The sequence below is a fragment of the Ranitomeya variabilis genome, chromosome 3 (genome assembly GCF_051348905.1).
Source record: "Ranitomeya variabilis isolate aRanVar5 chromosome 3, aRanVar5.hap1, whole genome shotgun sequence".
Lineage (NCBI taxonomy): Eukaryota > Metazoa > Chordata > Amphibia > Anura > Dendrobatidae > Ranitomeya > Ranitomeya variabilis.
The window spans coordinates 411,291,102-411,308,648 of NC_135234.1; the positions used below are offsets into that span (position 1 = coordinate 411,291,102).

A 17,547-nucleotide genomic window follows, 5' to 3' on the forward strand; every position below is an offset into this window, starting at 1 on the left:
GCGCCGGCTCTGGTGCGCGGGTAAGTCTGCGCTGCTTCATTGAACCGGAAGTGTTAGTGCACTTCCGGTTCGCGGGGGGCGCGGCACGCTGCCTGGGACCGCGCGATTCAAAAGCGCCGGGGCACAGGGCTAGTTGCTCAATATGTCGTCCCCGGCAGATACTGAGCTTCCACTTGCTGTGGAACGTGATAGCGCTGACAAAAGTAGCGCTAAAAGCTTAAAGTCAGCAGCTAAACGGAGTGTTCATTCCATGGATGGATCTGACACTCACAGAAGTAAATCAAGAAGTACGGATGCAGTACTCAGACCCCACACAGTGTCTCCATCTCCTAATCCGGTATAATGATGAATAGAATAGCTTCACTGGGTGAGTGTTATAATCCTCTTCCTATAAGCTGATCCCTTCCTTCTCTGATTTTCCCCTAGGCTAAAAGGACTAGTAAATCCAAGCATAAAGAATGTGCTCTATGCAGGCAGCCCTTACCTGACACATATTCTAAAAGGCTGTGTCAATCCTGTATCAGCCAGACCTTACAGGATGAGGCAGCTGTTACAGCCACAGATATTAGAGCCTTAATACGGCAAGAAATACAGTCTCTGGGGTCAGAATCCTTGAAAAAGCAGGGCACTAAGCACCTATCTCCAATCTCTAGCTCAGAGTCTGAAGAGGGCCTAATTCGATCCTCCAACACCTCAGGATCATCTCCTAGTTCCTCTGAGGATGAAGGTGGAGCGTGTTTTCCAGTTGAGAGCATTGACAACCTTATAAAGTCTGTAAGGAACACTATGGGGTGTCCAGACACTAGGGGAGTTAAAACTGCACAGGACATTATGTTTGCAGGCCTGGGTCATAAAAAGAGGCGAGCTTTTCCTGTAGTTTCTGCCGTTAAAGACCTTGTAAAGAAAGAATGGGACAAACAGGGGAAGGGGTTTCTCCCATCCTCTTCTAAAAGACGCTACCCCTTCAGCGATGAGGAATTGGCAGTGTGGTCTAAAGTCCCGAAGGTGGATGCAGCGGTGGCGTCAACCTCGAAACCGGCATCTCTACCTGTGGAAGATGCAGGGATTCTATTAGATCCCTTAGACCGCAAAACAGAAGCTCTTCTAAAAAGGTCCTGGGAGACAAACACTGGAGCTTTTAAACCGGCCATATCAGGCACGTGTACAGCCAGGTCCCTATTAGTCTGGGTTGACCAGCTTGAACAACAGGTGAAAGGCAAGATCACAAGGGATAAGATTCTTCAATCCTTGCCTCTGATTAAAAGTGCCGCAGCATTTCTAGCTGACGCTTCAGCGGACTCCCTCCGTTTAGCAGCCAGGTCAGCAGGTCTGGTTAATGCAGCTCGTCGTGCCCTTTGGCTCAAAGGATGGAAGGGAGACGCACAATCAAAAACCAGATTATGTTCAATCCCATGCCAGGGTGAGTTCTTGTTTGGGAAGGTTCTGGATGACCTACTTAACAAGGCAGGAGAAAGAAGGAAGGGCTTTCCTAAACAGTTTCTTCCTTCTTATAGGAGAGCGTTTAGAAGACGGCCATTTAACAGGAGGAGGCCGTATGAGGCCCAAAAAGATCGGTGGGAAACAAAAGAAACCAGACCGAAAGGTGCCTTATATAGTAATCCCGAAACATCTAAGCGGGGGAGATACCATCAGTGATGAATACCCAGTAGGTGGCAGACTAAAATTCTTTTATCATCAATGGGAAAATATAACCTCAAATCAATGGATCCTTCAGCTAATAAAATCTGGATTAAGATTAGATTTCTTTAAATTACCACAAGACAACTTTGTAGTAACATCTCTAAAAGCGCCAGAACAACAGGAAGCGCTTCAGTTAGAAATTCTGAGCCTTTTGGCAAAGAATGTTCTCATCGAAGTACCAATAAACCAGGAAGGGAGGGGGTTTTATTCCTCTTTATTTCTGGTTCCAAAACCTGATGGTACTTTTCGTACTATAATTAATCTAAAAAGACTAAATGCCTTTTTGGTTGAACGCACCTTTAAGATGGCATCTATAAGATCTACTATAAAACTCTTGTTCCCTAGGTGCTTTATGGCAGGTCTGGATTTGAAGGATGCGTACTATCATCTTCCAATTCATATAGAACACCAACAATACCTCAGAGTTGCAGTAGTTCTACAAGGCCGGATCCGTCACTTCCAATTTACGGCCATGCCATTCGGCCTATCTATGGCTCCTCGGATCTTCACGAAACTTATGCTAGAGGTGATGGCCTATCTACGTCATCAAGACACATTAATTGTACCCTATTTAGATGATTTCTTAATAATTGGTAATTCAGCATCTCAATGTGAAAAACGCTTGTCTAATACCGTTTCATCATTGCAGGCCTTAGGTTGGATTATAAACTTCAAAAAATCCAGACTTCTTCCAGAAACTCGTCAGTCCTTCCTAGGACTAGTCTTGGACTCTGTAAGTCAAAAATGTCTTTTACCAGAATCCAAAAAGTTAGTCATAGTTTCAAAGGTCGCTACGGCAAGATCAAATCCTCATATGTCCCTCAGAGAGGCCATGTCTCTCTTGGGCTCTCTCTCCTCCTGCATTCCTGCGGTTCAATGGGCCCAATACCATACCAGAACCCTACAACACCAGGTGCTTCATGCTCAGTCTCATTTCCAGGATCATCTAAATTCAAAAATCACCTTATCTGAAGACGTACTTCATTCACTTCGTTGGTGGTTAAATAAAGTCCATTTGTCCAGAGGAGTCTCATGGGCATTTAGGTCCCCTAAAATACTTACTACTGACGCAAGCCCAGAGGGCTGGGGAGCCCATCTGGATCAAAATATAGCCCAGGGTTGCTGGACTCCTTTAGAGACTCAGCAGTCTTCCAATTGGAAGGAACTAAGTGCAGTATATTATGCTTTAAATTCTTTCCTTCCTCAGCTTCGAGGTTCTCATGTCAAGATCCGGTCGGACAACACAACTGTCGTCGCGTATTTAAATCGGCAAGGCGGAACGCGATCGGGAAGTCTCATGTGTTCAGCGGCAGACATCTTCGATCTAGCAGAACCCAATTTTCTATCTCTCACGGCTGTCCACATCAGAGGTATAGAGAACTCAAGGGCCGACTTTCTAAGTCGCCACACGCTCCGCCAGGGAGAATGGACCCTCAATCCTCGCATATTCAAAAACATAGTGGACATGTGGGGTCTTCCGCAGATAGATTTATTTGCGACCAGGAGCAACAGGCAAGTACCAATGTTTGCATCCCTGAATGTGGCAGATCGTCCAGATCTAGTAGACTCGCTCCAGTATCCATGGAATTACGATCTAGCCTACGCCTTCCCACCAATGATGCTAATTCCTTTGGTGGTCAAGAAAATAAGAGAAGAAAAATCAAAGGTGATTCTGATAGCTCCATTTTGGCCAAAGAGGCCTTGGTTCTCCTGTCTTCGAGCGATGTCAGTTTGCGATCCGTGGATTCTGCCAGTGACTACAGACCTACTCTTTCAGGGTCCATTCTACCATCCACAAGTAAAGGGCCTCCACCTCACGGCGTGGAACTTGAGAGGCAGATACTAACTTTAAGAGGGTTTTCTCAAGAACTAATCAATACATTACTGTTGAGCAGAAAAAAATCTACAACTCTAATCTATAGCAGAGTATGGAGAAAATTCCTCAACTTCTATACAGAACCCTTCTCTAAGGTTCCTATTAAAGCCATCCTTGAATTTTTACAGAAAGGTCGTGAGATGGGGTTATCAGTTAATACTCTGAGAGTTCAAGTGTCTGCCCTGGGAGCCCTCTATAGTGCTAACATTGCTAGTAATAGATGGGTAACTAGATTTATTAGGGCATGCGAAAGGTGTACACCGGTTCATGTTCCACGCCTGCCACCCTGGGACCTGAATCTAGTCCTAGACTCCTTATCTGGTCCTCCCTTTGAACCTTTATATTCTATCCCTCTTAAAAACATCACATACAAGGTAGCTTTACTGATAGCCTTAACTTCTGCCAGAAGAGTGGGTGACATCCAGGCCCTCTCTATAGACCCTCCATTCCTAATAACATATCAGGATAGGATAGTCCTCAAACCTGATCCTTCATACCTCCCTAAGGTAGCTACAAAATACCATAGAGCCCAAGAGATTTTTCTACCTTCCTTTTATGATAATCCAGCAAATTCAGAAGAGGAAAAACTACATATGCTTGATGTTAAAAGAGCAGTCCTGGGCTACATAGACAGAACCCGCTCTTGCAGACAGAGTAGGGCTCTGTTTGTGTCTTTTCAGGGTCATCGAAAAGGCCATGGAGTCACGAAAGCTACCTTGTCCCGGTGGATCAGAGAGGCTATCCATCTTGCATACTTGTCAAAAGGCGAAAGTCCTCCAGAGGGAGTAAAGGCGCATTCAGCTCGAGCCGTATCATCCTCGTGGGCGGAAAATAAAGACATTCCCATCGAGCTCATATGTAAGGCCGCAACCTGGTCGTCGCCTTCAACTTTCTATAGACACTATAGGCTTGATCTGTCTTCCGCTTCTGACTTGGCATTCGGGAGAGCCGTCCTTAGTACGGTAATCCCACCCAGGTGAAGGGTCTCTGAAAGTCTCTCAAAGTGGGTGCTGTCGTGGCGAAGGGTAAAAAGCCGGATTACTCACCGGTAATGCCCTTTTAATGAGCCACGACAGCACCCTGTCACTTCCCACCCTTGTAGATATGTATAGTTATTAATACAAAATATTCTCATGGGTGATTATAGATATAATAAAATGTACTAATAATTAAGAATGTATACTAATTTAACAATGGCGGTTCCTCTTGTACTCTGAAAAACAACTGAGGAGGAGAGGGGGGCCGCCCTTTTATCTCTGTAGGTTTCCTGTTCCTATGGGCGGGTCCCTCTCTCAAAGTGGGTGCTGTCGTGGCTCATTAAAAGGGCATTACCGGTGAGTAATCCGGCTTATTCCTTAAAGCGGCACCTTCCCTTTTTAAGGCTTTCACACACTTTTTCTTTGCTTTTTTTTTTTTTTATCCTTAAAAGAAAAAAAAAATTCTTTGTGCACCTGTTCAGGCCTATAGAGTTAGGTGACAGTGATTGGTATAAAAGTACGGACTTCAACCTCAAAATAAAAATAATGAAAATTCTCTCAAGATCGGACTTTTGTATTTTACTGCAGTAAATTTGTTATTCCCAATTATTTTTTTTTTGTTTAGTTCTAGACATGAGCTAGCTTTACATTAAAAAAATTGTTGAAGGTTTGACTTCCTTGACTTTTTATTTATTTATTTTTTTATTTATTTTTTTAATAAAGTACTCGTTTTTTATTTTGTTAAATTTGTGATGCCTTTTCTGGTACTTGTGAAAAAACGAATCCTAAAAATGGCATAGAAAAGGCCATACAAGGAGCAGGCTTGGAGTATGCAATGAATGTAGTGACTTATATTATTATTTTACCTATGCAGATTGAAGTAACATCTGGTTGCTGTGTTTTTGGCCAATAAAAGCACGCACACAATTCTACAGAAAAGTGGCCCCCTAAATCAGTAATGTGTGTGTGAATCCAGACTAACAATTAGAAAAAGTAACACATCATTGATTATGCATGGATCAACCAGATACAACTTGTGGGTTTGATATAGAAATGCTTGGATAATGTTTTTATTTTTCATTGTCTGATCATATATATAATTTATTTTTTAGGGCAAAAATATAGTAGTATTCTATGGATCTCAGACAGGAACTGGAGAAGAATTTGCCAATCGGCTTGCTAAGGATGCTCACCGCTATGGCATGCGCGGTATGGCGGCTGACCCGGAAGAATTTGAAATGGTGAGTGTAGCGTTTACATCCTTTAGGGCTATCAAAATCGTCATGGGGCCTATAAAGGAGAAGAACTATATATTAAACAGCCCGTTCTTCTACTATATGGAACAGTAGGGTTCATGTGTCCATTACTGCGGAAACTTTCTAGTAGCGAAGTACAAAGGATTCCTTTTAAAGCTCTACATTGGCGCCATGGTAAAGAGTTTGCTCATGCTGCGTAGGTTATCCTACCACAATTTATAATGGAACTGACCTGAAAAAAGCAGCTAAATGGCAAGATTTCAGGAGAATGAAACCACAATATTAGTGAATATAGGGACGTACATATCACGTTCGCGCTCACAACCAGCAGGTGCTTTGTAATGTATATAAAGTCCTGGCAGACCCTTTTAATTATGTTGTCACGTCCTTGCAGCATGGAACTGTGTTTCGTATAAGCCGTAGAACATTGATCTACACATCATTCACATCGGCATTTTTTTGGTACACTTTGGCATAGCTGTGGACAAACTAGAATGGACCCATTTAGAGTAACATTTTTCTTTTCAATTAAGCCATCAGTTATGATGGTAACCCTTGGCAAAATGCTGGCCATACTCCATGGATAGTTGTTGGCTAAACATCTATCTTTCCCATACGTGGACACTTGGCCGAGCTTGTACAAGTTCTCAGTTGAAGGGAGGAATAAGGGTACTGTCACACAGTGGCACTTTGGTCGCTACGACGGTACGATCCGTGACGTTCCAGCGATATCCATACGATATCGCTGTGTCTGACACGCAGCAGCGATCAGGGACCCCGCTGAGAATCGTACGTCGTAGCAGATCGTTTGAAACTTTCTTTCGTCGCTGGATCTCCCGCTGTCATCGTTGGATCGGTGTGTGTGACAGCGATCCAGCGATGCATTCGCTTGTAACCAGGGTAAACATCGGGTTACTAAGCGCAGGGCCGCGCTTAGTAACCCGATGTTTACCCTGGTTACCAGCGTAAAAGTAAAAAAAAAAAAACCGTACATACTCACATTCCGATGTCCTTCAGGTCCCTTGCAGTCTGCTTCCCGATAGCCACGATCAGATTCCATTTTCCAGAGAATAAAAGGATAGGGCTGGTAAAATCTGATTGCGCAGTCCTTATCTCATGTGGCATCTGTCTTTAGGAGATAGTGAGGAGGCCTCAATGCACATTAGGTGGGCAACATGTTCAGATGATCCACATCTACTGTATATGGCAAACTTTTATTGTCCTTCTTCCTCAGTTATCAGTAATGATCTCCAGGAAAATGGAATGGTTCACATAGGATTGTTATTTTACTTCTTTACAGAGGACCTGTCACCAGGACAAGTGTTGTCTTGCTCTTCTTCTATTCTCACAGCTCTCCTGAGTATTGTTTTTTTAATTCTATAACCTGCCATATAGGTAGTTCTAAGGACGTGGGACTTTTTACTTTTGTCCTAATTTGTATGGTCTTTACAAGGGGGTATGGCTCACAGGGTAATAATACAGAGTGGCCTAATCAGCCCCCTTGGAAAATATTCTAAAAATAGCACTAAATTAAAGAGCCAAGATCTCTGCAACCGTATGGCGGATTGGAAAAAAAAAGTACGAGCATAGAATTTTGGGGAGCAGCAGGAATAAATTATGAGCAAGAGCTGGCCACTTTTGACCTGATTGTCAGATTCTCTTTAGCTTGCATTGAACTTTAAATTTGATAAAGGATAATGAGGAAATGTATGAGCAATGATGGGTTTGGACTGTTGGCACTAAGGGTGGAAGGAGAGGTTTATTTCACTATTAAAGAGACACATCAACTATTCTAGTGAAATACTGTTACTTGAAATTGCATTAGTTTTACCTTTGTCTCTGTTTCACGTCACCTCGCACAATAACTTTCCTGTGCTGTGGTTATTGTGTTTTCGGACTGAATAGTTGAACTGTCGAGTCTTTTGTGCAGATCTGCCAGGATTGCCTGTGCCACTGACTGCATGTTTAATCAATTATCGAGCCCCACCAATGGACTGTGCATGCAGCTAATAGGAGTTATTAAAAACAGCCTTTCTATAAAAGGGAAAAAAAATCCAAAAAGCAGCAATAGTAACCCATTCTTATGTTAATGAAGCCGTGCAAACAATGGAAGCCAGACACATTCTTTTGTGATTGAATTTTAACCAGGGGCTTCATTAGTGTGCTGTGGGAATCCTGGATGTTATGGTTGCCGGGGAGTCGCTTTCTGTAATATCATGGCCATCTTGCTATTACAAAAATAGTGTAATTGTGTCCATGACTTTGACGGAGAGGAACGCCACGGCGCTCCCCTAAATATATCACAAATGTTTTCCAGATTTTCTATTTCCCCAGTTATTGCTCAATAACAGATGAAAATGGTTTAGTACGTATATAGATTTTGTCAGTACCCCATATATTATATGAAATGTTTGTGTTCTGCAGGCGGATCTTAGTCGGCTTACGGACATTGACAACTCTCTTGCTGTGTTCTGCATGGCGACATATGGTGAAGGGGACCCTACAGATAACGCTCAGGACTTCTACGATTGGTTGCAGGAGGCAGATGTCGATCTGTCTGGACTAAAATTCGCTGTGAGTGCTATTGTTAATAATGAAAGGCATTAATGGGCACATACTAGAAATCAATTTGCTGTTCGGTAATTGTAGACTGTATTCTAAAAAAACAAGCACTTTTACAAGTTACTGCTTGCTAAAATTTGCATCCATTCTTGAGCTACTAACACTTTTTTGTTTCTTTTTGTTTTACATCTCGTTGCCTAGGAGACCGATCACTTCTGCTATCCTAGCTTTTACGTACTCCGTTGAAGCTGGCTGGGGTTAAGCGGTAACTGAGCTAGCTTCAAAACAGTGCTTTACAAGCTCAATACAAAAGCTTGTAATAACCGCGCGTGCTCTGCTGTCAAAAAGTGGTAGTCTGTCTCGAAGGCAACAAGTTGTAAGCAAAAGATGTGTTAATATCTCAAGAACTGATAAATAATAAGAAATAAATTGCTAAATTTCTTGTATTTAAAAGGTCCAACAATACATTTGAAGATGGGAATAATACTTAAATGGGTAACTAAACCTTTATAATTTGAGTTCAAGGATATAGGTGGCAGTTCGGTATTGAAACCCCCATTGATTGCTCAAAAAAAAAACAAAAAACAGATGCGCAGCTCAGGTGATAAAAGTGCAACGCTATGTAACCTATGCTTTGTATTGAATCTTTATTTAGGTGACTGGACATAGACCGTCACCAATATGCTTACCTTTGAAAGAACATTGCATTTTTTTGTGTGTGTATATGATCTATGTATATATCACTGAATGTAATATTCTAGTTGCAAATCTTTATTCATTAGATAGTGGAATGTGCTGAGAACAATAAAACATAAAAATGATCAATATAAATCAAAGGTAATATCCTATGGAGGTCTGGATTTGGAATGATACTCAAAATCAAAGTGGAAAATCAAATTACAGGCTGGTCTAACGTCAGTGGAAACGCCTCAAGACAAGGAAATGATGCTCAGTAGGGTGTGTGGCCTCTACGTGCCTGTATGACCTTCCTACAACGCTTGGTCATGTTTCTGATAAGGTGGCAGATGTTCTCCTGAGGGATCTCCTCCCAAACCTGGATTAAAGCATCAGATAACTGGACAGTGTGAGGTGCAACGTGGCCTTGGTGAATGGAACAATACATGATGTCTCAGATGTTCTCGATTGGATTCAGGTCTGGAGAACGGGCAGGCCAGTCCCTAGCATCAATGCCTTCATCATGCAGGAACAAATGACATACTGTAGCCACATGAGGCCTGGCATTGTCATGCATCAGAAGGAACCCAGGGCCCAGTTCATCTGCATATGGTCTCACAATGGGTCTGAGGATCTCATCCCGGTACCTAATGGTAGTCAGGGTACCTCTGGCTAGCACATGGAGGGCTGTATGGCCCTCCCAAAAAAATGCCTCCCCACACCATTACTGACTCCGCTGCTAAACTGGTCATGCTGTAGGGTGTTGCAGGCAGCAAAACATTCTCCACTGTGTCTCCAGACTCTTGTCATGTGCTCAGTGTGAACCTGCTCTCATCCGTGAAGACCACATAAGGCCAATGTCGAATCTCTGGCAAATGCCAATCGCTCTGCACGGTGTTGGGCTGTAAGCTCCACACCCACTTGTGGATGTCAGACCCTCGTACCACCCTCATAGAGCCTGTTTCTGACAGTTTGAGCAGACACATGGATGTTAGTGGCCTGCTGGAGGTTCATATTGCAGGGCTCTGGTAGTGCTTCTCCTGTTCCTCCATGCACAAAGGAGGTGGTAGCTGTCCTGCTGCTGGGTTGTTGCCCTCCTACAGCCCCTACACGTCTCCTGGTGTATTGGCCTGTCTCCTGATATCTGCTACATGCCCTGGACTCTGACAGACAAAGCTACCCTTCTTGCCACAGCTCGCATTGATGTGCCTTCCTGGATGAGCTCTGCTACTTGAGCAACTTCTGTGGGTTGTAGACACTGCCTCATGCTACTGTACCTTTAGGGGTGAGAGCAATGACAAAATGCAAAAGTAACCAAAACAGCCAAAAAAGGATGAGAACAGAGAAATGGTCTGTGGTCACCCCCTGCAGAACCACTCCTTTTATAGTGGTTGTCTTGCTAATTGCCTATATTTTCTATCTGTTGTTTGTTCCATTTGCACAACAGCAGGAGAAATTGATTCACAATTGGTGTTGATTACACAGAAGTGTGGTTGACTTGGAGTTACATTATGCGGTTTAAGTGCTCACTTTTATTTTTTTGAACAGTGTATATTCACATACATATAACTATATGTATATTTATATATAGGTGTATACATACATATACACACTGTATATGTGTTATAAAAGTTTATACTTTAAGATATTTACATGCAAGAAAGTGGTGAAAAGCCTGAAATAGGTGTCAAAAATCTCTGCTTCATTTTCCACATTTTTAATTTATTTTTCTTTACCACTGAGTTTAACAGTGTTTTCTCCTCCTTTTGTAGGTGTTTGGCCTTGGAAATAAGACGTATGAGCACTTTAATGCCATGGGCAAATATGTGGACAAAAGGCTAGAAGAGCTAGGTGCTGAAAGAATCTTTGAGTTAGGAAGTGGAGATGATGATGGCAAGTGAGTGCTTCGTGTTCACAATTTTACTTTAAGTGCTATAGAAAACAGGTTTGGGTTTTTTCTTCTTGTCACAGTAAAGGTACCTTCACACGAAGCGACTTTACAACGATATCGCTAGCGATCCGTGACGTTGCAGTGTCCTGGATAGCGATATCGTTGTGTTTGACACGCAGCAGCGATCAGGATCCCGCTGTGAGATCGTTGGTCGTTGCTGAAAGTCCAGAACTTTATTTCGTCGCTGGATCTCCCGCTGACATCGCTGAATCGGTGTGTGTGTGTGTGACACTGATCCAGCGATGTCTTCACTGGTAACCAGGGTAAACATCGGGTTACTAAGCGCAGGGCCGCGCTTAGTAACCCGATGTTTACCCTGGTTACCATTGTAAAAGTAAAAAAAAACAAAACAAAACACTCACATTCCGGTGCCCGGCGTCCGCTTCCCTGCACTCCTCCTGCATCCTGTGTAAGTGCCGGCCGTAAAGCAGAGCGGTGACGTCACCGCTGTGCTCTGTGGGAGATGCCGGAGATGTTCGGCGCTGACACAGGATGCAGGAAGAGTGCAGGGAAGCGGACGCCGGGCACCGGAATGTGAGTATGTGTTTTTGTTTTTTTTTGTTTTGTTTTTTTTTAACTTTTACAATGGTAACCGGGGTAAACATCGGGTTACTAAGCGCGGCCCTGCGCTTAGTAACCCGATGTTTACCCTGGTTACCAGGGGACTTCGGCATCGTTGGTCGCTGGAGAGCCGTCTGTGTGACAGCTCTCCAGCGACCACACAACGACTAAACAGCGACGCTGCAGCGATCGGCATCGTTGTCTGTATCGCTGCAGCGTCGCTTAGTGTGAAGGTACCTTTAGTTGTTGCAAGATCCCATCTGATAGCTGCAGTGCTTTGTGAAGCTCAGAACCATAAAACAAGTGGCAGATTTCGATGACTGATTTTCTGACATGCATGATTTGCCGTTCTTCCCAAATTCACTCTGCACTTTAATTTGTGGAAATATTAGTGGTTCCCATCATTGGGCTCCTCTGAATTCCGGTGGCTATCCTCTGTAAATAAAACTAATCCTTACCTGTGTTTCTCATTATCTCATCTCTCAGTCTGGAGGAAGATTTTATCACATGGCGGGAGCAGTTTTGGCCTGCAGTGTGTGAACACTTTGGTGTTGAAGCCACGGGTGATGAATCCAGGTAAGATGCAGCTACTTCCTTGGTTGACTTTGTAGCCTAGGCCACACAGTAAGTTAGAAAGTACCACACCTTGGTGCCCTTCCTGGTAAAAATAAGCATCCAAAAAACTATTCATACTTACTGCTAATCTAATTTACACATAGACATGATATATAAAGTAGGAAGTGTGGCTGTACCCAAATGTAAACTCGTCTTTTTCTTTCCTTGGCAGTATTCGTCAGTATGAACTTGTCGTGCACACAGATGAAAATATGAATAAGGTCTACACTGGGGAGATGGGCCGTCTTAAGAGCTATGAGACACAAAAACCGTGAGTTTCAATTACTGTGTCAGTTCCCATCTGTAAGTCCCGTTTCTTGGAGCTTGTTTTCGTTCCTACACTCGCTGTCACATGCAGCATTTTTTGGTGGAAAGGGACAGGACTATGCTTAAATATGGGTCCCTTCTCCTAGTGCTTTGTTGTCATGTCATCAAGTTGACACTGAGAAACACGTCTTAAGCTGGCCATGCACATTAGAGAGCCGTTGGCCAAACATACTGTACATTCAGCCAACAACTATCTCTACCGACTCCATCTCGCTCATGAGCGCTCTGCTCGGCCAAGGGTTTATTTATTTTTAACTTTTCTGTCTTAAAAGCAAATTCATTGGCCGTTGAAATTCCATTTGCCCCTGACTTTTTGTCTGGAGACAAATGGGAGGCTCTCATACACATCAGATGATCGTCTGGGTTTTGTCTGACTTTCAGCCAATGTGCACGGGAGGCCTTTAGTGATTTTATAAATCCTGGTGTTTGGACCAAGACTGAACACTTTTCTTCCATCCAGACCTTTTGATGCCAAAAATCCATTCCTGGCCACTGTATCTGTGAACCGAAAACTTAACCAAGCTGGAGAAAGACATTTGATGCATCTGGAACTTGATATTACTGGCTCAAAGATCAGGTAATTTTGTATTTAAATCCTAATGTCAAAATTGCAAGATTACATTTTACTCTGATCATGCAGACGTGTGTGTGTAGTAAATATATTTATAGATTGGAAATAAATATATATTATATCTGTGTGTGCACTATAGTATACATCGAAGTACTGTTGCCAGGTACTGCAGATCCACCCCTATTAGAATGAATAACCTGGCTGCGGCCACTACACAATTGGCGGTGCTCAGCTCCTCAACTGGTAGCATCCAACTGCTCTGAAGATAGCTGATTGGTGCTGGATTCCCATCGAGCTGATGTTGATGACCAGTTAGGAAAGGTTGTCCATACAGAAGCAGTGGAGCAGCTGTTTATATGGTTTGTCTGACACCTCCAATGTGCCCAATTAGTGTATATGGAAGACCCATAAGGGGTTCTCTACCATCTATGAGCCAGAATGTGGAACTTCATGGTGTGAATGGCCAGTATCTATTGCTAGCTTAGCTAAAAGGGAATTTGAGAGGCAGTCGTGTTGAAACCTACTAAAATAAGAATTTGTGATGACCTAAAGAACCAGTGGCTTAAAGATCTAAATATTAAAGGAATATCTCTAAAGTACAGTTTGTAGTGAGTGAATTTTAACTAGACTGATAATTATGATGAAGAGATGTGCTACCTCAGAATTTGAGGCGAAGATTTTCTTCTACTTTCATGTCTGTTATGACATCAGATTATTTGCAGACTATCTTATGTCTGATAATGTTGATAACATTATTGTTAGAGACTCTTTAAAAAGCATTCACTTAAAATACTCTTTCCTGATCCTGTCTGTCCTTTTAGGTATGAGTCAGGTGATCACGTGGCAGTCTATCCAGCTAACGAGTCTTCAATAGTTAACAAACTTGGAGAAATTCTGGGAGTAGACCTTGACATTGTGATCTCTCTGAACAACCTTGATGGTAAGTTTCTCTAAGGTAAACTTTGTCCTTGACCTCATACAACCAAGCTCCATACAAGCCTAATGTCCTGGCCGGGCATAGCCTGTTGCATGTGATGTTCTGAACTGCGTGTGCTTTTCTAGGAAAGGCAGATAAGAGTAGATTACACAGGCTTTGTGCTATCTACTGGAACTTGGTATCTGCTTCACAATATGAAGATCATAGTGATGAGTGACTCAACAGCACAATACACAGTTCTTTAGGCTTCTTTCACTTATATGTAAAAAAAAAAAATGTATGACACTTAAAACCTGCTCTAACAAAGACTAATGTCATCTGATAATGACGGGTCGGGCCGACACTGTATGGGGTCATCGGACAACTGATCATTGGGGAAGATGTCGCTTTTGGCATATCCAATATTGGACTGCCGCTTAATTAGTTCTCCAGGAGACAACTTGCTGGCAGAGATGTTTGTCAGCGTCTTTTTCATAGACAGGAGCGCTAAACCAAGTGGGACAGGCGGCCGTTGGATGAAGCATCTTTTCGCCAACAGACATCTAATGAGTATGGCCAGGTTAATGCCTTAGGAAGTCGCATTGAAGCACTTTTTTTATGCCGTTACAGGAGCAGTAATATAGTGCCTCGTAATGTATACTGCTCATTGTTCTCACATACGCACAGTTCCTTCATTGATTCATAAAACACATGCCCCCAGCAAAAAGAATGGAACCTTTTAAAATCACATTCTTCATTTTTAGTCATTGCTTTGAAATTGGTTTAATATTTTGTCATTTCTTTTTCCTGCAGAGGAATCCAACAAGAAGCATCCGTTTCCCTGCCCTACCACATACCGTACAGCTCTCACCTATTACTTGGATATAACCAATCCACCTCGCACCAACGTACTTTATGAGCTTGCCCAGTATGCCACAGATCCAAAAGATCAAGAGAATCTGCGTAAAATGGCCTCCTCTGCACCTGAAGGCAAGGTAAGCGAATAGCTCAGTCTTGTTGGGTAGGAAGCAATTTGCAAATTGCTTGTTTACTTGCTTCTACGAACACAGTACTGCTATCAAGCTGCGGCTTTTTTTCTGGTGCATTTGGGTCAGCCCTGTAATACTCATATTTGATGCACAGGAAATGTATAGCTGGCCGTATTTTTATCATGTGTGGATCTGCAATGATTAGCTGTTCACTCCTATGGCTCTCATCAATGATCTAAGCTCTATACTTTATATTCTAGTCACCGCAAGCATTTCTAGTCCTAGCCATTATAACATGCATCCCTGGCAGTGAAAGGGTTTTGTACGTCTTCACAAGCTACAAGTAATATTTTTCATATTTAATTCACTGGGACAACATGATACCTCGCATTAAGTCGTTGTTACAATTCCATAAAATTACAATGTTATCCCCTACCTGACATTTTTTCTGCTTTTTTTTTTTTTTTGCAATTTTTTTTCTCTCCTCTTTCAAAAGCCCAAACATTTTATTTTATTTATTTTTTTTTTTTTACTGTTGACCTACAAATATGAAAGCTTGCTTTTTGTTACTGTGGAACGAGTTGCGGTTTTGAATGACACCATTCATTTTACTATGTAATGTACTGAAGGTGGAAGTGCAGTGAAATGTTAAAAATAAAGATTCCGACTTTGTTTTTACGGCGTTCTTTTTGTGATAACAATGACTTGGGAGACATTGTTCTTCAGATCAGTACAATTTCCCAAACTTTAAAAAATAAATATATATTATATATGTAGATGTAGTTTGTCTCCCTTTTCTGACACCTATATCATTTTTTTTTTTTTTAATCTATGTGAAGACTTGTTTTTTACTTGGTGACCTGATGTTTGTATTGTTATTATTTGAGTACCTACGATGTTTTGATTGTTTCTTATTGCATTTTTTTTACTGGAGTTGCAGTGATATACAAACATTACTTTTTTTTCCCCCTTCACTTACGGTGCTTTTTTTAAAAAAAATAAAAAAAATAAAACAATTTAAAAAAATAAATTTTGCTTGTGTAGCGCCATACTTTATTTTTTCAGTCCACTTGGGTGTCTTAAACCTGCATTAGTCTGTCCACCTATGTTAAAGTGAACCTGGTAGATGATACATGCCGCACAGGGAGAGACCTGTCGATCTAGGGCAGTGGGTTGGGTGATGCTGCCAGGAGACCGCCTTTCAGCATCAAACTTACTTTGGCTTAGATCTTACAGCCAATGCTAATGAGGATCGGTCATGATGTATCTGCTGTCAGGATCCCTTTAAACGATAAGTACATTTTTTGTTAAGCATTAACAGGCAGGTGATTGCAACTTACCTGCCTGTTGTGTCCGTCGCCGTGTACAACAAGCAGGTAGGTTGTAATTACCTGCCTGATGGTGCTTAGGTACATTTTTTTTATTTTTGTAAAGTCCCAGATATACCGTCTAGGTATTAATATTTCAATACTAATGTTTCCCATTATATTTTATACGCAGCCACCCCCACTTGACAATGCTAACTGTTCCTAAGGAGACTTAAAGGGGTATTACCATCTATTAGCAAATACCTCCAATTAGAAATGTAGTACAGTTCTTCTAATTCGCTATGTCGCTTACCCCATGTGCAGGCATTGCAGTAGCTTCGGTATCCATAGTTACGACCTCTGACAGCTGAGTCACTATATGAGTGGTCGTGACCATGGATACCTAAGCTCCTGCAATGCCTGCACATTGGTAAATCGACATAGCAAATATGAAGAGCTACACTACATTTCCAGTTGGTGGTATTTGCTAATATTATTACACCTACTACATTTTCTGATAGGATCTTGGAGATGAGCATACCCATTTTAAGGTTAGAGCTCTAAAAGTAGGGTAACTCGGAAAGGGTTAAGGTATAAGTGTACAGAATGGGTTAAGGGCATGCACAGAGATATACGGAGAAATCTAGTTCATAATTGTGTTTTGTTTTTTGTTTTTCTCCTAAAGGGAACCAGTCGTGTGAAAAAAACCACTATTAAAGGGAACCTGTCACCCCCCCCCAGGCGTTTGTAACTAAATGAGCCATCTTGTGCAGCACTAATGCTGCATTCTGACAAGGTGGCTCTTTTAGTTATTGGTGCTGTAACTTCAGAAATAATCCATTTTATAATTTTGTCCCAAATACCTTGAATCCGTCCTGGAGGCAGGTCTTTTCCCCCCCTGCTGCAGACGCCACACATCCGTCACTCATGTCCTCTTGGCGCTGCCTCCTCAGCGCTGTTTTGAAATGAGCCGGCGCCTGTGCTCTTTTCTCCTGCCTTGGGCAGGCGCAGTGAGCGCTGCCCGTCTGTCCTCATATGCAGTCTAGCTGACTGCGCCTGTGCGGCCGCCTTGCCCGAGATCCCGCCCCGCAGTGTCTTCTGATTTATTCTCACTGTGGGGCTGGGATTCCTGGAAATAGCGCTTTGAATGCAGCGTAGTTTCACTTCTTTCTAATTACGCAGGTAAATCCCCATGTGTTCAATGAACCATGAATATTTACCGCATCTAATGAATGGCTACAGGTGAAACTACATAGGGGAGAC

The 17,547-nt window shown here is 42.4% G+C and overlaps 1 protein-coding gene across 2 annotated transcripts in view; it reads left to right on the forward strand.

Annotated features, from left to right (window-relative positions):
• Nucleotides 1-17,547, forward strand: part of POR (cytochrome p450 oxidoreductase) — a 70,486-nt gene that overhangs the window by 42,085 nt on the left and 10,854 nt on the right. For both annotated transcript variants that reach the window (XM_077296275.1, XM_077296277.1), the window contains 8 exons: nucleotides 5,667-5,795; nucleotides 8,235-8,384; nucleotides 10,820-10,944; nucleotides 12,046-12,135; nucleotides 12,347-12,445; nucleotides 12,962-13,078; nucleotides 13,894-14,012; nucleotides 14,802-14,983. In XM_077296275.1, coding sequence (XP_077152390.1) covers nucleotides 5,667-5,795; nucleotides 8,235-8,384; nucleotides 10,820-10,944; nucleotides 12,046-12,135; nucleotides 12,347-12,445; nucleotides 12,962-13,078; nucleotides 13,894-14,012; nucleotides 14,802-14,983 — 1,011 coding nt within the window. The remainder of the gene's footprint in view (nucleotides 1-5,666; nucleotides 5,796-8,234; nucleotides 8,385-10,819; nucleotides 10,945-12,045; nucleotides 12,136-12,346; nucleotides 12,446-12,961; nucleotides 13,079-13,893; nucleotides 14,013-14,801; nucleotides 14,984-17,547) is intronic.